The sequence below is a fragment of the Nerophis lumbriciformis genome, linkage group LG10, assembly GCF_033978685.3.
Source record: "Nerophis lumbriciformis linkage group LG10, RoL_Nlum_v2.1, whole genome shotgun sequence".
Taxonomy (NCBI): Eukaryota; Metazoa; Chordata; class Actinopteri; order Syngnathiformes; family Syngnathidae; genus Nerophis; species Nerophis lumbriciformis.
In genome coordinates, this window is record NC_084557.2 from 35555284 (window position 1) to 35575715 (window position 20432).

The 20432-nt window shown below is 38.6% G+C and overlaps 1 protein-coding gene across 1 annotated transcript in view; it reads left to right on the top strand.

Moving 5' to 3' along the window:
* The first annotated feature begins 9288 nt into the window (after positions 1-9288).
* Positions 9289-20432, top strand: part of LOC133612372 (disintegrin and metalloproteinase domain-containing protein 10-like) — a 45315-nt gene continuing 34171 nt past the window's right edge. The window contains exon 1 of the mRNA XM_061969729.1: positions 9289-9452. Coding sequence (XP_061825713.1) covers positions 9386-9452 — 67 coding nt within the window. The 5' untranslated portion in view covers positions 9289-9385. The remainder of the gene's footprint in view (positions 9453-20432) is intronic.

The window sequence follows — 20432 nt, forward strand, 5'->3', positions numbered from 1 at the left end:
TGTAGTAACAGGCACATATTTAATAACATTTAATATTTACGTATTTTGATCATTTGAAGCATATACGGCACATTAATTTTTAAAAAAGCATCACAACGTTCGCTTTTTTTTTCCCAACTACATCACTGATTAAAACTCACTAGACACTTAATGAGAGCCTACAAACATAATAAAACATTGCTTACTGTACAAGGTCTGCTGTCATTAGGATGCCGACTAACGGAATCTTGTTATATTCCCGTTCAGATGAAAAATGCCTTATAATCCTCGCGAAGAAAAGGGGGGGTGGAACCAAGCATTCATTTCAGGGTTTAAATTGGCTATCAAAGTGTAACAACATGTCGGATTACATGCTTGTCCTTCTACTATCCAGGTGAGAGGCATGATTTATGATCTACAATTAACTTCTCTGATCAGGAAAAGTAGCAACAATTCATAGGGAAAAAGTTCAAAGCCCCATCTGATTGGAATAATCTCTCTGATTCTTAAAAAGTCCATTACTTCTTATTTTATCTGTAAATCTAATGTATTTTCCAACCTGCAAACAAGTTGTTCTTTCTGATTTGAAGTTGTTTATGTTGCTCCTGATATTGTCTTGTAATTGATTACAATGGTTTATGTTATGCAAGTGTTTGTGAGCGGGTGTGATGCTAAGTGCTGCAAAAATTGTAGAGCCGTGTGGTTTCTTTTTAATGTTTGATTGTATTTTTTTGTTATGTATGTTTTATGTTTTTCTGTATTTGTGTTATGACCCCCTTGAAAACAAGATGCTGCATCTCAACGGGCTATCCTGAGTAAATGTAATCCATTTAATTGCAACAGGGGCAGCACGGTGATACAGGGGTTAGTACGTGTGCTTCACAATACAAAGGTCCTGGGTTTGATCCTGGGCTCGGGATCTTTCTGTGTGGAGTTTGCATGTTCTCCCCATGACTGTGTGGGTTCCAGTGTTGGGACTAACGCGTTACAAAGTAATGCGTTACTGTAACGCCGTTAGTTTCGGCGGTAACTAGTAATCTAACGCGTTATTTTTTATATTCATTAACTCAGTTACCGTTACTACATGATGCGTTACTGCGTTATTTTACGTTACTTTTTATGTAGTATCGGCTAGAAACTGAGGATCTGATCGTGTTTTATGGCAGCGAAGCAATGACATGCTTCTGATTCTTCCTCTGCGCTCTCTGTGTGTGTGTGTGTGTCTGTGTCTGGGTGTGGGGAGGGGAGGGGAGAGGGGTGCGCAATACAACGTAAACCGTTGGCCAACAAAAAAGTAACCACAGAACACTATAAGGTATAGTGTTCTGTGGTTATTTTTTGGTTGGCCAAGCGGACGTGACGACAGGCTGTCCTCACTCAGGTCCGCACGGACCTGGAGGGGGCGTGCCTTAAGTCCGGCTGGAAATCGGGAGAAATTTGGGAGAATGGTTGTCCCGGGGAGAGGCACTGCAATTCGGGAGGGTTGGCAAGTATGAGATATTCTCACTTCTTTTCTTTTGTCGAGCACAAAGAAAATAACATTTTAGTTAAATGTAAGTTGTGTCTTGAAAATAACATTTTAGTTAATTGTAAGTTGTGTCTTGGATCAAAGATCCCGTCTACTGCCCAAAACAACAATTCAAATCTGCCTGGTTAGGCTTTGTGTATGTCACGTGTGCCTTCCTTAGGTGAAGCCAGGTTTACAGCTATGTTGTTGATTGATTGAAACTTTTATTAGTAGGTTGCACAGTACAGTACATATTCCGTACAATTGACCACTAAATGGTAAAACCCCAATAAGTTTTTCAACTTGCTTCAGTCGGTGTCCACTGATTCATGATACAGATATATACTATCAAATATATACTAACATCATAATACAGTCATCACACAAGATAATCATCAGGGTATATACATTGAATTATTTACATTATTTACAATCCGGGGTGTGGGATATGGAGGGTGGGGGTGGGGGGGTTAGGTTTGGTTGGTATCAACACTTCTGTCATCAACAATCAGCATCAACAATTGCATCATCAGAGAAATGGACATTGAAACAGTGTAGGACTGACTTGGTAGGATATGTATAGCAAGTAATGGACATAGAGAGAGAGATCAGAAAGTATAAGAAAAAATGTCTACATTTGATTATTTACAATCCGAAGAGGTATTATGTGGAAGGGAGGGTGTTAGTTTAGGGTTGTAGTTGCCTGGAGGTGTTCTTTTAGTGCGGTTTTGAAGGAGGATAGACATGCCCTTTATTTTACACCTGTTGGGAGTGCATTCCATATTGAAGTGGCATAGAAAGAGAATGAGTTAAGACCTTTGTTAGTTTGGAATCTGGGTTTAACGTGGTTAGTGTTAGTGTTAGTGTTAGTGTTATTATGCTGTTTGTTACTTATGTATGTTATGTTGCAGCTATTTAAAATAGTTGTCAATTTGTTCTGGCCTGAAATAAATTGGCCCTTTGAAACATATCTTTGTCTTTGTGTGTTGTATGTAGACCACATTGCTTAGCAGAGTTCAGTGATGCAAATGCATGTCAAGTTGATCAACAGATTGTATTATTCTCCAGTGCAATAACAGTACTGAAATGAAGGCTAAAAGGGCATTAATGGGAGCTTTAAAAACAAAAAGTAGAAGAAGTAACTAAATAGTTACTTTTCACAGTAACGAATTACTTTTTGGTGTAAGTAACTGAGTTAGTAACTGAGTTACTTTTGAAATAAAGTAACTAGTAACTGTAACTAGTTACTGGTTTTCAGTAACTAACCCAACACTGGTGGGTTCCCCCCGGGTACTCCGGAGTCCTCCCACCTCCAAAGACATGCACCTGGGGATAGGTTGATTGGCAACATTAAATGGTCCCTAGTGTGTGAATGTGAGTGTGAATGTTGTCTGTCTATCTGTGTTGGCCCTCTGATCAGGTGGCGACTTGTCCAGGGTGTACCTCGCCTTCTGCCCGTGTGCAGCTGGGATAGGCTCCAGCACCCCCCCCCCGCGACCCCATAAGGGACAAGCGGTAGAAAATGGATGGATGGATGGAATTGAAACAGCTAACCACTCGATGTCAACATAGGCACACTGCTATAGTCTGTCTGTGTTAGCACTTATAATAACAATATCTCTAGTACTTGGTTGATAGTCCATCCATCCATCCATTTTCTACCGCTTATTCCCTTTGGAGTCGTGGGGGGTGCTGGAGCCTATCTCAGCTACAATCGGGCGGAAGACGGGGTACACCCTGGACAAGTCGCCACCTCATCGCAGGGCCAAAACAGATAGACAGACAACATTCACACTCACATTCACACACTAGGGCCAATTTAGTTTTGCCAATAGTCAAGTCACAAAATGTAAATGGAGTATATTGTAGCCGCTTTTTAGATGTTTTTTTTATCTGGGTTTTATGGGCGGATTAGAGGACCTCCCGTTGGCTACGTTGTAAGCAGACTTTTGTTTACCTTTATTCACGAGTCGGAATGCATGGATTGATTAACTTGGACCCCGACTTAAACAAGTTGAAAAACTTATTCGGGTGTTACCATTTAGTGGTCAATTGTACGGAATATGTACTTCACTGTGCAATCTACTAATAAAAGTTTAAATCAATCAATCAATCAATCAATCAATCAGTCTTTCATAATGATTGTGAACGATTGGCAAAATTCCCCCCCTAAAAGTGCAATTCCCCTTTAAGCATTTTCGCGCATAAAAATAGCTAAATTAACGAATGGTATCAACACTACAAGAGTATTGGCCACCAGAGGAGACCAAACCAATCAGAGTGTGCTGTTTAGTATTGCGGCCATTAATTGACTCGGCCTCAGGCAACATTTCTATATTGGATTAAAAGCGTGTAAAGGTGACCAAAGGGTGTTATCTCATGTCTAGTGGGCTCTCATAATGCTAAAAGGTGTATTTAGAAGTTTGTAAACAGTTCTTTATACTCTTGCTATATTGTATTCAATAAATGGTTCATGTCTGGAACCGTTTGACCGCGATAAACGGGGAACAACCAAATGCTGAGTGGATTTTACTTTGTATCCAGACCTTAACATTTAGGTGCCCTGTGACTGGGGTAGGCTCCAGCAGCTCATCCTTATAAGGACCTATAGCAGGGGTGTCAAACTCATTTTAGATCGGGTGCCACATGGAGAAAAATCTACTCCCAAGTGGGCCAGACTGGTAAAATCACGGCACGATAACTTAAAAACAAAGACAACTTCTGATTGTTTTCTTTGTTTAAAAATAGAACAAAAACATCATAAATCATAATGTTGTTTTTTTTGTTTTTTTTACACTTACATGTTGCGGTATTTATATTTTCTGAATAAATTATGTGATAATGTTCATCAGTCAACTCATTGGTGTTCATTTTCAATCCATCAAGATAAAAAAAAATCATCAAAATCAAATGACAGTATGTTTTATGTAGTTTGATCATTTTCCTCGACTAATGTACTAACATCATGTGGTTTATTTTGTACCTATGTAGCATCATCTACTAAGATACAAATAATCGCGATTGCGACATCCAGTGGGCACATTTCGACAGTGACGTCCAGTCACTAGAGGCAGGTGAGGCGTGGCCTCACCTGCCATCATGGAAAGAAAAAAAATGTAAAAAGAAAAAAATATATATTAAATTGTTAAATGTATCCAGTGATTATACTATAACGTTATTTTCCATTTAACTTCACCAGTTTTAGATTATTTTTATTCAAAATCGCTGAATTTTCACATTTGCCGTTCAAATACTGAGAAGAGACGGTGCGGTGAACAGCAGCCAGTTGAGGCACGTCACTCATTTGTGCCTCACCATGGATTGCAGACTCGGCTAACTGCTGGCCTGCTGTGCAGTGAGACCGCATTGCTATATGAATTATATTATACATTTCCATAGTTTAGTTAGCTGAGGTATATAATGTACAGTGTATTTTGTCAACAATTGTATGTGTGTAACGTATTTCTTGTGCTGAGCGATCATAAAACGGCTGCAAAAGACGCACTGGTTGAGGCTCGCAGTAATCCGCCTCCTGCACCCCCGCCGTAGAATTTGCACCCCCTGACGGGAGTGTTATATCAACTAAAGCCCACACTTAAACTTTCCACGTGCAAGATTGAATTTATTTAAAAAAGTTATTTCATAAGAAGCCAAAAAGTGCAAAAACAATAATGTTCGTGTTGGAGGAGTTGTGAATGACTGCAGGGCCACAACATTAGGTACACCTGCACACTGCAGGTGTACCTAATTCACAACTCCTCCAACACGAACATTATTGTTTTTGCACTTTTTGGCTTCTTATTAAATAACTTTTGTAACCTATTTTTATGGGCTTTCCTCTTTGTGATGTTAAGTTCCTGTTATGCGCTGTTATACAGTATATGCCTTAAGCTCTTATTTTGAAGGCGCTAAGAGCGGAAGTGATGGAGTGTAGGTTTTTGAAAGAAGGTAAATAAAGTGTTCCTCGTGTAAACTGGAGCCTCCGTGTTTGTTATTTTGTAGTTTCATACAGTATAGGCAACATTTATAAACCCTCGGTTACACTTTTTTAAATAGATTCAATCTTGCACGTGGAAAGTTGAAGTGAGGGCTTTAGTTGATATAACACTCCCGTCAGGGGGTTCATTAATCCAGCACAACAGTGGCACATGGACTTCATTTATAAGTAAAGGTAAGACCATAATAACGTTTTTTTATTAAATGTGCTTTTTTGTGTGCTACAGTTTGTATGTGTAAAGTTAAAGTTAAGTTAAAGTACCAATGATTGTCACACACACACTAGGTGTGGTGAAATTTGTCCTCTGCATTTGACCCATCCCATTGTTCACCCCCTGGGAGGTGAGGGGAGCAGTGGGCAGCAGCGGTGCCGCGCCCGGGAATCATTTTTGGTGATTTAACCCCCAATTCCAACCCTTGATGCTGAGTGCCAAGCAGGGAAGAATGCTGGTATGAGCTTTTAAACATAACCCGTTAACTGCTGCCAATCAAATGGTGAATAAGATACTTTTTAGGGTTCATATGTTTGTAAATCCGATTGTGATGAAGTCAGTGCCTCACCAGCCATCAACCTCACCGCACGTCACTGGTGTACCCCGCCTTTCGCCCGAATGCAGCTGAGATAGGCTCCAGCACCCCCCGCGACCCTGAAAGGGACAAGCGGTAGAAAATGGATGGATGGATGGATGAGCCAGGTCACATAAGAACTCTATTACCCAGCATACCACAGTGGTGAAGAGCATGCAGTAGTAGCCCCGTTTAGGTTGTTGAATGTAGACATGCCGGCAGCGGGATGTTTTTGATGAGCACGCTGTGGAGTAAACTTTAAGAACTCAGCCAACACGCCTCATCTGCATCTTTTATGATTAGACAAGACAAGACATATATTTGCAAGGCCATTTTCAAGAAGGATATTTAAAGAGAAACTACATCTCGTGAGACGATGCTGTCCCGGCGATGAAATGTGAGTTCAGATATTTTATTTCTTTATTTTTTCACGCTTAAAAATGTTTTTTGCAATTTTCATTTTGACAGTACCACATAAGATATGTTTAATTTTAATATGTTTTATTATGCTAGATCCACTCGACGTCCATTGCACCGGTCCCCTCCAAGGTTTCTCATTGTCATCCTATTGGGTTAAGTTTTTTCTTGCCCTGATGTGAGATCTGAGCCGAGGATGTCGTCGTGGCTTGTGCAGCCCTTTGAGAAGCTCGTGATTTAGGGCTATATAAGTAAACATTGATTGATTGATTGAATTGCTGATGTGCGTTTATTGATTTTTTTTAAATGCGCCAGAAAACAACCTGTTTTGTACAATGCTCAGTAGTGCATAAATGTGTTTCTGTATCTGTATCTGTATGTATGTTACCTACTCAGTAGCCTAGTGGTTAGAGTGTCCGCCCTGAGATCGGTAGGTTGTGAGTAGAGATGTCCGATAAATGCTTTAAAAAATGTTATATCGGAAATTATCGGTATCTGTTTTTTTTATTATCGGTATCTGTTTTAATTTTTTTATTTTTTTTTATTTTTATTAAATCAATATAAAAAACACAAGATACATTTACAATTAGTGCACCAACCCAAAAAACCTTCCTCCCCCATTTAAATCATTCACACTCATTCACACAAAAGGGTTGTTTCTTTCTGCTATTAATATTCTGGTTCCTACATTATATATCAATATATATCAATACAGTCTGCAAGGGATACAGTCCGTAAGCACACATGATTGTGCGTGCTGCTGGTCCAATAATAGTACTAACCTTTAACAGTTAATTTTACTAATTTTCATTCATTACTAGTTTCTATGTAACTGTTTTTATATTGTTTTACTTTCTTTTTTCTTCAAGAAAATGTTTTTAATTTATTTATCTTGTTTTATTTTATTCATTTTTTTTTAAAGGACCTTATCTTCACCATACCTGGTTGTCCAAATTAGGCATGATAATGTGTTAATTCCACGACTGCATATATAGGTATCGGTTGGTATCGTTATCGGTAATTAAGAGTTGGACAATATCGGATATCGGCAAAAAAGCCATTATCGAACATCCCTAGTTGTGAGTTCAAACCCCAAAGACCAATGTTTTTCAACCACTGTGCCGCGGCACACTAGTGTGCCGTGAGATACAGTCTGGTGTGCCATGGGAGATTATCTAATTTCACCTATTTGGGTTAAAAATATTTTTTGCAAACCAGTAATTATAGTCTGCAAACTACAGTATGTGTTGTTGTTGAGTGTCGGTGCTGTCTAGAGCTCGGCAGAGTAACCGTGTAATACTCTTCCATATCAGTAGGTGGCAGCTGGTAGCTAATTGCTTTGTAGATGTCGAAAACAGCGGGAGGCAGCGTGCAGGTAAAAAGGTATCTCATGCTTAAACCAAAAATAAACAAAAGGTGAGTGCTCCTAAGAAAAGGCATTGAAGCTTAGGGAAGGTTATGCAGAACAAAACTAAAACTGAACTGGCTACAAAGTAAACAAAAACAGAATGCTGGACGACAGCAAAGACTTACTGTGGAGCAAAGGCGACGTCCACAAAGTACATCCGAACATGACACGACAATCAACAATGTCCCCACAAAGAAGGATTAAAAACAACTGAAATATCCTTGATTGCTAAGACAAAATAGATGCGGGAAATATCGCTCAAACTAAGACATGAAACTGCTACAGGAAAATACTAAAAAAAGAGAAAAAGCCACTAAAATTTGATGATTTCTGCTGGTGGTGTGCCTCCGGATTTTTTCAACGCAAAAAAATGGGCCTGGGCTCAAATAAGGTTGAAAAACACTGCCAAAGACTATAAAAATGGGACCCATTACCTCCCTGCTTGACACTCAGCATTAAGGGTTGGAATTTTGTGAATTTGCAAACAGCTAAAATTATACACAAAGCAAACTATAACCTGCTACCCAAGAATATACAACAATTCTTCTCAAAAAAAGAGGAGAAATATAATCTTAGAGAAAAATTTAATTTAAAACATTTTTATGCACGTACAACACTTAAGACATTCAGTATATCAGTATGTGGAATTAAATTATGGAATGGATTAAGCAAAGCAATCAAACAATGTACTAATATGATCCACTTCAAGAAACTCTTCAAACTTAAAGTGTTTACAAAGTACAAAGAACAAGAACCATGACAAACATTCTTAATTTATTTCATCCATCCATTCATTCATTCTCAAAATAATCTTACTTATCTCATCATATGAAATATGACTTACTTCACCAATTTTTTAAATTAAATTATTATTATTTATTTATTTTTATTGTGATTACTTATGGAGTATATTGTGAATAAATTGTGAACGGGAAGTGAACAAAAAGTTTTAGCAACTGTTATGTAAATGAAAAGGGGTAGGATTAAATAAGCTCTGCTTCTTCCTACTCCTTTTCGAACATGTTGAAAAGAGAATGGAAATTGTGATGTATCATGTTGTATGCTTGCATGTTCGAAATAAACTCAAACTCAACTCAACTCAAATCACCAAAAAATGATTCCCGGGCGCAGACACCGCTGCTGCCCACTGCTCCCCTCACCTCTAATGCAGAGAATAATTTCGCCACACCTAGTGTGTGTGTGTGACAATCATTGGTACTTTAACTTTAACTATAGTATTTTTATCCAGCATAAATGATGGTATTTGAAGTCGGACATCACTGAAGGCCGAGGTGTATATGATGAGATTGTGCAAGTGTGCCTAATAAAGTGACCGGAACCCTGGCTGCATTCGGGGGGAGGGGCTATAGCAACTGCGCTGCGTGTGACGTCACCGCGCAGGAGCGAGGGGGCGACCACAGGGCGACGAGAGGAAGCTGCAATAAACACACAGGGCGTCTGCGCCTATCTAAGTAGGACAATAAAGTGCAAACGGCATCAATGCGTTAATAATGGATCTACCAGATATGCTGCTTCTCAAAGTTGTCCTCTTCGTCTACTTGCTAAACTCCACTCAAGGTGAGCGAGGCGTTTTCTTTTTGTTTTTTTGGCGCCTGGGGGGGGAAAAAAAGGGCACAAGTTGTGTTAAATATGTGGATAAGGGTTAGCATGGAGGGCTAACTAGCTTCACGGCTAACGCTCAGGATAAGCAGCGGCCTGCTTGTTATGAAGGGGACTGCACCCTTTTCGCCGTATTGTCGCTCCGAAAAAACGCTAGGCGGACCGTTTCCCGTGGTTTCAGAATGACGGGTTAAAACGAAACCGTATGTGTCGTGTCGTTCTGCGTGCTGTCATGAGGTTTATGTTGTGTTGCCTTGTCAATAGAGCCGACGTCCATTGTTGTGGGTAGATAAGAGATGCCGACTGGGCTGTATCGTACCTTTTAGCTTTATGCTAACTAACGGCTCGGTTGATATCATTTGAATGTATTAATTTGGAGAACGTTAGACAAATGTACATCACAGTGAACAATCACACAATTAGACATGTCCAAAAAGAAAAGCTTTTCTGATTCCATCCTTGTCCCATGAAAGTGTCTTATATTATTATCAGGCTTCCACAGTTCTACTTGGTGAATACCATATGTTTATTATACTTCTTAAACTGACCAAAGTTAGTACATTGAGTTCCTTACCTAATCATGTCCATAGTTTAATTCCACACACTGATGTGCTAAAGGCATACAAATGTTCAATATTCTGTTTATCCCTAAAATTGTATTCCTCCTGTTGAGAAAAATGTATGTACATTTTCTGTCAAAATGTTTTTTGCTTTCAACATGATCGTTATATCCGATTACATTTTTATAAATGTGCTCTTTAGCATTCTTTATGAGTGAAGTGTTCTTTTATAACTATTTCCTCATAACAGTTGCCAACTTAAGTCATTTTTTACTATTCAACAGTTAATTCCATAGTTATTCTACTAGTAAATACTAGTAAACAATGTACTTTTTATAAGTCTTCAATTACAGTTACTCGTTACTTTCCCAAAAAGGTCATTTAACTTAATTACTCTTTATCAGATTTGGTTAATTATGAGGGGAAGTAATTCATGTGTTTTTAACAATTAGACATGTCCAAAAAGGGGTATGAAGAAGAAAAGCTTTTCTGATTCCATCCTTGTCCCATGAAAGTGTCTTACATTATTATCAGGCTTCCACAGTTCTACTTGGTGAATACCATATGCTTATTATACTTCTTAAACTGACCAAAGTTAGTACATTAAGTTCCTTACCTAATCAAGTCCATAGTTAAATTCCACACACTGATGTGCTAATGGCATAAACATTTTCAATATTCTGTTTATCCCTAAAATTGTGTTCCTCCTATTGAGAAAAATTATTGTACATTTTCTGTTAAAATGTTTTTTGCTTTTAACATGATCGTTACATCCGATTACATTTCTTTTATAACTATTCCCTCATAACAGTTGCCAACTTAAGTCATCTTTCACTGTTTTAACAGTTAATTCCAGTTATTCTACTGGTAAATACTAGTAAACAATGTAGTGGAAATTACTTTTTATAAGTCTTCAATTACAGTTACTCGTTACTTTCCCAAAAAGGTAATTTTACTTAATTACTCTTTATCAGATTTGGTTAATTATGAGGGGAAGTAATTCATGTGTTTTTAACAATTAGACATGTCCAAAAAGGAGTAGGAAGAAGAAAAGCTTTTCTGATTCCATCCTTGTCCCATGAAAGTATATTTTATTATTATCAGGCTTCCACAGTTCTACTTGGTGAATACCATATGCTTATTATACTTCTTAAACTGACCAAAGTTAGTACATTAAGTTCCTTACCTGATCAAGTCCATAGTGTAATTCCACACACTGATGTACTAAATGCATAAAAATGTTCAATATTCTGATTATCCCTAAAATTGTATTCCTCCTGTTGAGAAAAATTAATGTACATTTTCTGTTAGTGTTTTTTGCTTTTTACATGATCATTACATTCGTTTTTTTTTGTTTTTTTTAAAAAGACGTTTGTATGCTCTTTCCTTAAGTACTCTTTATTGTAATTATTTCCTCATAACAGTTAAAGTTAAATTACCAATGATTGTCACATACACACTAGGTGTGGTAAAATTAACCTCTGTATTTGACCCATCCCCTTGTTCCACCCCCTGGGGGGTGAGGGGAGCAATGAGCAGCAGCAGTGGTCGCGCTCGGGAATCATTTTGGTGTTTTAACCCCCCAATTCCAACCCTTGATGCTGAGTGCCAAGCAAGGAGGCAATGGGTCCCATTTTTATAGTCTTTGGTATGACTCGACCGGGGTTTGAACTCTCGACCTACCGATCTCAGGGCGGACACTCTAACCACAACATAATGTTCAATATTCTGTTCATCCCTAAAATTGTATTCCTCCTGTTGAGAAAATGTTTTGTACATTTTCTGTTAGTGTTTTTTGCTTTTTACATGATCATTACATCCGATTTTTTTTCTTTTTTTAAAAAGGCGTTTATATGTTCCCTGGAGCCATTCTTTATGAATTAAGTGTTCTTTTATAACTATTTTCTCATAACAGTTGCCGACCTAAGTAATTTTTCACTATTTAGCAGTTAATTCCATAGTTATTCTACTAGTAAATACTAGTAAACAATGTTGGGGAAATTACTTTTTATAAGTATTCAATTACATATACTCGTTACTTTTTCAAAAAGGTAATTTAACTTAATTACTCTTTATCAGATGTGGTTAATTATGAGGGAAAGTAATTCGTGTGTGACTTTTTAAAAAACGTTCAAATATATGACTTATGCAGCGCTGGGCAGTGAGTGAGTGACTGACTGGAAGAACATGTTACCACATGTAAACGTGTTCGTTGATAGTAAAGCTATTGAACGTGAGTCAATGGGTTTGTCTCTCCTTGTCCACAAACTGGGTGTTGTAGGATTGCAGAATTCATCACTTCAATGTATTGTTGTTTATTTCTCTGTAGTAGTAATTGTGTTTGCACGTGTGCGTGTTTGTGTGTGTGGTGGTTGCTTGCACTAGTAAATAGTTACTTGCTGAAATTGACTTACTGGTATTCTGTTGCTGTCTTGTTGACATCAACACAACCACCCCAAAAGTAGCGTGCCAAGTTATGTTAGATGTATGGTAACGGTGTAAACGTGATTACGTGAAAGAATTTACACGCAGTACAAATAATTTATTATAAGTTGAATATGTTCATAGTTAGAGCATACACAACCTGTTTATGACCTTCTAAATATATTTTTCAATGTTGTTAGAGTCCTAATAGACAAACATTAATATTGTTTGGTCACCTTTACGCTCTTTTTAATCCAATATAGTGATGGTGCTTGAGGCTGAGCCAATCAGTGGACACGACAATGTATTAATTTTATTGTCATTGCACAAGTGCAACAATATTTTAATTTTCACCACAAACCCATTCAAGATTAGAAAAACATTGTACAGGAGACAGAACAAGAACGGTGATGGGTCTCCACCTAACGGCGGTCTTAAGGTGGGGTAAAAGTTAGACGCTGGTGAAGGATGAGTTAAAAAAAAAAAGGCGATATCAGACTGGGCTACTATAGGGGAGGGGGCACAGACTTGGAATGAGAAAAAAAACTCCCGAGCCGATAAGCCCGCACAAACATTTTACACAGAAACCACAAGTCTTGCAACAGGAGGGGAGGAGGCAGGCATCCAGCCACTAGGGCTCTGCTCCGTTGTGTGTGTTAAATAGGCCTTGGAGTCATTCTGCAAGCGGTGTCAAAGGAACAGAGTTTATCTTTCCAGGAAGGAGTTTGTTTCGTCTTCGCTGCACTGTCCTCAAGGGAAATCTTGAAGCAAACAACTTTGCGAAGTCGCAGCCAGAGAAAACTGGCTGCTAATCTTGAAAAACAAGATTAGAATGTTTGTGTTTGAGAGTGAGAACAAATTTCAAATTTTTTGACTCTTAATTGCATATTTCTAGTCCTCAAATGTATCCTACAGATAGTGAGTGTCCACAGTTCTGCCCGCATCCTCCAATCATTTGTTGCAACTCTAGAGTGCGTTGAATGACTGGAAGCATCTTCCAATTTGTCGATACAGGGCAACGCCTACTCCAATCAGCAGATGTCCTGTTTTCATGATTCGGAATATGGAGATATCGTCTGCGTCCTTGACTGAAAGGGTTGCCAGGCACGCGGCTCACCGCTTCTCCCAAGAGTCCGTCGTGTGTCCAGCAACAACCGTTCCGACAGGACAGACAGGTTCCCCTGAACCCGAGATCTTGTAAAATGCTTTGAGAGGCCAGTTGATCAATTCCATTGTTTAGATTTGAAGTGCAGTGCAAAAATAGGCAACAAGAAAGTTAAGACAAAACAAAACATGGAAGCAAGCTGGGGAGACACGAAGAGGGGAGGGAGTGTGTCCGTCTTTGCCAAGAGCCTATGCTACTGTAGTATTGATATTTTAAGTTCATAGAGCTACTTTTATTCCTAGAAATGCTTAATGTAGGCAAAAAATTTAGAAAATATGTTTGGAAAAAAAAATCTGTGATGTGGTGGAGCTAGAATATTTGAAGCACCGTGTGGTGAGGGACGACTATAGTTAGATTACTCATTACGAGAAAAACTAACCGCGTTATTCGTGCTAGTAAAAAAATAGTTGAATATTATTCAGCTAATGTCTTTTGCCGTTATACAGAACCCTTCATCCACTTTATTTATATAGCATGCACTTTAAAAACTGTCTGTCAAAATGCAAATAAAAACAACATAAATTAAACAAAATTAAGAACAACTCAATAAAATGCAAAGGGTAGATAATAAAAACAAGTTAAGAGATCAAATGACGATACACTCTAAAATAGTCTTTGTTTTGGTTATTTACATACAACTATATTCTCTGATATATTGTCAAAAAACAAATATTAAACAATATTATGAATTAATCACCCGCTGCATGGTGTCAACTAGCATTACAAATGCATTACAACAAAGTCAAATGGTTTGTAATGAATGTATCAGCTTGTTATTGTGAACCTGCATGTGAGTTTAGTAAATGATGTACATGAAATAGGAAGTATACCTCTTGTTTGTATAAATTAGAATGTTCTACGAGAGTCCCTGCTTTCACTTCTTACAGTATACTCACCTCAATAAAAAATTTACCGTTAGCACTTAAATTTTTCATAATGCTTATGAGCGGTAAAGTAGCTTAAGCTTGGTCTATCTACTTGTACCATCTTTTTGTTGCATTCTTACACTGAACAATGCTAGTTCTGCTTCTCTAGCTCTAGTCAAGCCTAATTACAGAGACTCACATACTCCCTTTACTGAAAATACCCTCCACTGGTTTTAAAGATGTGTTGCAACAATGTGACGTACAACAGGGTGCTGCTCAGCTATGTATTTCATGGCGCTCATTTTGCTAAGCACATTTTTTAAGTTACATTGTTGTGTCAGTGTGCAGATGGAATCTGCGCTTCTTTTTGAGTGTGAAGCAATGGGTGAAATGGGTGGAGATGCTTGAGAAATATTCTGCTTCATGCCCACCACCCACTCTTAATTACACTGTGACACCGGGGGCGGTTGTTGAGCTACGATGACGGCATCCTTTTCACTTACGTGTACTTTACAATCTTTAAAGAAAACGTACTGCACTGGGTCATCGTCCTGTTTTAATACTCCCTTTCATACAGTATGTTCATCCAGTCAACAAAACATGTTACTTTATCATCCATAGCTGCCATTATGCCAGTTAAAATATTCTACTGTATTTGAGTTAGGGTTGGGAATATGGCAAACAAAATGATCACAATGATTTTTTCATATCATCCCATTTGATTAATATCACAATCACATAAAAAGTCCGCTAACGATGTAGTCAATGGGGGGCTCTCTATTTTGCCTACAAAACTGTCTAAATAACCATCCAAAACCCGCCAACAATACTCTTTATTAGGGCTGCAGCTAACGATTATTTTTCTATCGATTAATCTATAGATTATTTTTTCGATTAATCGGTTAATCTATAGATTATTTTTTCGATTAATCTATAGATTATTTTTCCTTTTACCGATTTTTTTTATTTATTTAAAATGAAGAGGAAAAAATAAATGTAGGCCAGTTTTTTCAAAAGGCATGGCTTTTATTTACAAAAAAAAAAGTATGGCCACTCAGTCAACATTGACAACAACATGACAAAATATTCTGTAACAATGTAAACATTTAAAACTTTTAACATTTAACAAAATTAAAAGTAGCTTATTTGCTTTTTAATGTGCAAATATAAAAGTAAACATCCAGTGCAAATCTTAATATTCTGGAATAGTATAAGCATTTCAAAAGTAAAAGTATTGCTTATTTTGCTTTAAAATGTGCAAAAATAAAGATAAACATCCAATACAAAAAAGTGTACAGTGTAAACATTTCAACAAAAGTAAAAGTATTGCTTATTTTGCTTAATAACACAACAATGATAGTATGATTAAAGTGAAAGTTAATTGTTGGTTTGTGCATAGTATATGTAACTGTTAATGTTGTAAAAGGTATTTGCACAACTAATTAACGTTAGCGTTTGTGACACGTCTTGTGCCGTGGGGTTCTTTCAGGACCGACAGACTGAACGCCAGACGGCTTTGCCAGGTTTACAATCTTTTAATTTTACACAAAGTCTTTTCTCTTCCAACTGCGCGGATCGCGCACCTGGGCACGATTGCGGCGTCGCTCCCGGCGCGCCTCGCCGCTCGCTCGCCGCCGCCGCCGCCTCTCCACAGCGTTAAAGAGGAGCGCGTCTTTGTAAACACTGAACAGGCACGCCAAACGCGCCTCTCAGAGCGAAACGGTGCTTTAGTTTATGAATTTACAACGCAGATACAAATGACACATTCATGTTTTTGTGTAATAATGACAACGTATACGCACGTGGACGATTGACTTGTTGATGGTGATGGCAAGAACGCTGTCGGGGGTTTTCTTTTCAAATGTTCGTTCATAGCCGTTGTGCTGCTATGATAGGCCATTTCCGTTCGACACAGTGTGCATACAACAACATTATTAGGCCGTTTATTGAAATACTCCCACACTTTTGACGACTTTTGGCGTGCTTTTTTCCCCTCGCTCGCATCGTCTGCTTTGCGCTCCGCCATGACAGTAAAGTAGTGTGACGTAAATATGCGACGCGCCGACGCACAAAAACGGCGTCGACATATTTACGTAACCGATGACGTCGACTACGTCGACGCGTCGTTTCAGCCTTACTCTTTATACACATCATTACCTGAATATTAACTAAATATTAGCGATGTTGTTATTATAAGCTCTAACGTGAACAAACTATTTCTTAGCGGTGCAATGATACAGACAACTAAGTAGCCCCTTGCTGCCTTTACTGTGAGCCGCAGTGATGTCCTGCTGCTCCTGCATCATAGCATCTCGGCTCGTCAAAGTTATTCTAGATCAGGGGTGTCAAACTCATTTTAGCTCAGGGGCTGCATTGAGGAAAATCTGTGCACACGCGGACCAGACTATTTAAATAATGGCATTAAAACCAAAAAATTAAGACAACTTCAGATTGTTTTCTTTGTCTTACTTTGGCCAAAAATAGAACAAATACATTCTGAAAATATTACAATAAAAATATAGAAAAAAATACCGGCAGGGGTAAAGTTTAGACCCATGAAAGAAAGAAGAAAGTGAATGAATGTTTATAACTGAATAAATTTACATATGTATAAAAATGTGTTTTCTTTTGTATAATTTTTTTGGGTTGAATCAAGTAATGTTTATGACAACATTTTTCAAAAACACAATATAGAATGTGAGATATAACAGGATAATACATACATTTATTATTTGTTTTCAAAACGGTTACAAAAAAGTGGGACCCCAAAAATTTTACTGTGGGACCCCATTTTTATGACTTGATGGGGACCCCATTTTGAAATTTCCTAGTGCCAACACTGATAAAGTAGTGGTGCGTGCAAAACAGCAGCAGGCGGCTGTGGCCTGCAGGCCGGTTCTAATACTAATCAAATATCAACCCGGGGGCCATAGATAATTTGCGGGCCGGCACTGGCCCGCGGGCCTTGACATTGACACATAGGTTCTAGATTATGCCACTCATCTGGATAATAGGAGCCTTGACTCTAGAAGTTGTTCATCTGTGACATTCAATTCACACAAGACAGTGTCTGCAGGGAGACTTCCTTGTTAACCCTACGTGTGCATCATGAGTAATTGTTCATCTAAATGTGAAAATGTACATCATATCAGTTGTCATCAAAGTAAGAGAAGACATTTTACAGAAAGCTATCATTTTATTATGTTTGTAGTTTGTATTTCTTGTTTAGCACTTAGCAATACTGCTACATGATGCTATAGTGTTTCATTAAAGCTGGATTTGTTTAGCAGAGCTTCTAAAACTTGTAGCTCATTCTCCTTGGCGATATAAGGTTCTGGATCATAATTTTGCCCAAAGTAATCGTTATTGGCTCTGACAAAGTCTGCACGATTTGCTTTGTTTTTGGTAGGGAAGGGATCCTGCGGTCCCTACCACTACGTCACGCGATGACGTGTCTGGCTTCCTCATTATCTCTTAAAAAGCTTGGTAATCACAGAGAGATTGATACTATTTTGATCATATTTATTTATTCGCAACTTTGGAAGTCTTTAGGTGTCATAAATCAGATATGTATGATAATAGCTTCAATATAGAGGGAACTTGTTTTTCCAGTTTACTGATACTTTCAAGTCGGATAGCCCCGTGCAGGATTATAGCGAGTACTGTTGCATCCATACTGTTTACTATTGCTGTATCTTGTAACAGACATTCCGGCCATGTTTGATTGAGGTAATATATGCAGCTGACAACTGTCATTTTGTTCGTATATATAATTGTGCTTACTAGAATTGCAACAGTACAGGTAAAACCACATGCACCTGTCCGTACCTTTGTTTTAGGGCCACAGTTTTACTTCTTTTTCGCTACAAGTATGCAGAGTCTTTAGTAAATGTTATATCAGAGGAGTTGAATCTTTGCAGACACATAAACAATAAGTCTGATTAAAAATATTTAGATATAAAAATGCCTTATTCTGATTAAATTAGTGGGTTTGTTTATTCTCCCAGTGGGGACTAATAAAGACTCGTGTGAGTGCCTGCAAGTCCTCATTCAGGGCAGGATTACTGGTGCCTGTCACTAAAGCTGCTGCTCCTTCCAAATGTTGTTTCAACTTCTATGCTAGTGTTAGTCATATTTTTTTATTTTGTTATTCTGGGCTGCACTTCCGAGCTGTGTAATGGGAAGAGGCACAACGCAGATTGAACATTAATTACGCTGTGAAGAGCCTGATTTTTGCGCGGTGGAACGGGATGGTCTCACACATACACGGACACAATAATTTTCACAAAAACACATGCAAACGTACACAAACACACACATTCACAGACACACACAGGATCACAGTCAATAAAGGTGGATTGTTCCGTGTATGATTTACCAAGCATCGTTTCTTCCATACTGTTTACTACTGCGGTAACTTCTAACACAGTTCCGCCAAGTTTGATCGAGGAAATACCCTAACAGCTGATCACCGTGATCAAACTCAAATTACTCGCCATCAACGATCCCGATCATATTTGAGTGCATATAATATGTACAACACAATTATTTGTACTTGAGTGTATATATGTAATTTGCCCAGAAAAAACTGGTCCTCCAGGTTGGGGCTTGAGCGCAAGGCTAACAAACCTTGTCTTGTAAAAAACAAGCATGTTACAGAAACAACAACATAATTGATCCACATTAGCCTTTATTGTTGAACCTACTTGCCAGTAGGTAAAATGGACAGTAACCATAACGATGTCACAAAAGTGAGTACATCCCCTAACATTAAAGGCCTACTGAAATGCGATTTTCTTATTTAAACGGGGATAGCAGGTCCATTCTATGTGTCATACTTGATCATTTCGTGATATTGCCATATTTTTGCTGAAAGGATTTAGTAGAGAACATCGACGATAAAGTTCGCAACTTTTGGTCGCTGATAAAAAAGCCTTGCCTGTACCGGAAGTAGCAGACGAGTAGCGTGACGTCACAGGTTGTGGAGCTCCTCACATCCGCACATTGTTTACAATCATGGCCACCAGCAGCGAGAGCGATTTGGACCGAGAAAGCGATGATTTCCCTATTAATTTGAGCGAGGATAAAAGATTCGTGGATGAGGAAAGTGAGAGTGAAGGACTAGAGGGCAGTGGGAGCGATTCAGATAGGGAAGATGCTGTGAGAGGCGGGTGGGACCTGATATTCAGCTGGGGATGACTAAAACAGTAAATAAACACAAGACATATATACTCTATTAGCCACAACACAACGAGGTTTATAATTAATATGCCACAAATTAATCCTGCATGACAAACACCTCCCCCCTCCCGTCCATATAACCCGCCAATACAACTCAAACACCTGCACAACACACTCAATCCCACAGCCCAAAGTATCGTTCACCTTCCCAAAGTTCATACAGCACATATATTTCCCCAAAGTCCCCAAAGTTACGTACGTGACATGCACATAGCGGCACGCACGTACGGGCAAGCGATCAAATGTTTGGAAGCGTACTCACGGTACTGTGTCTGCGTATCCAACTCAAAGTCCTCCTGGTAAGAGTCTCTGTTGTCCCAGTTCTCCACAGGCCAATGGTAAAGATTGACTGTCATCTTTCGGGAATGTAAACAATGAAACACCGGCCGTGTTTGTGTTGCTGAAGTCGGCCGCAATACACCGCTTCCCTCCTACAGCTTTCTTCTTTGCTGTCTCCATTGTTCATTGAACAAATTGCAAAAGATTCACCAACACAGATGTCCAGAATACTGTGGAATTTTGCGATGAAAACAGACGACTTAATAGCTGGCCACCATGCTGTCCCAAAATGTCCGCTACAATCCGCGACATCACGCGCTGACGTCATCATACCGAGACGTTTTCAGCAGGATATGTTTTATTGTATCTTCTCAAAAGACAATAATACAAATTAAAATTAAAT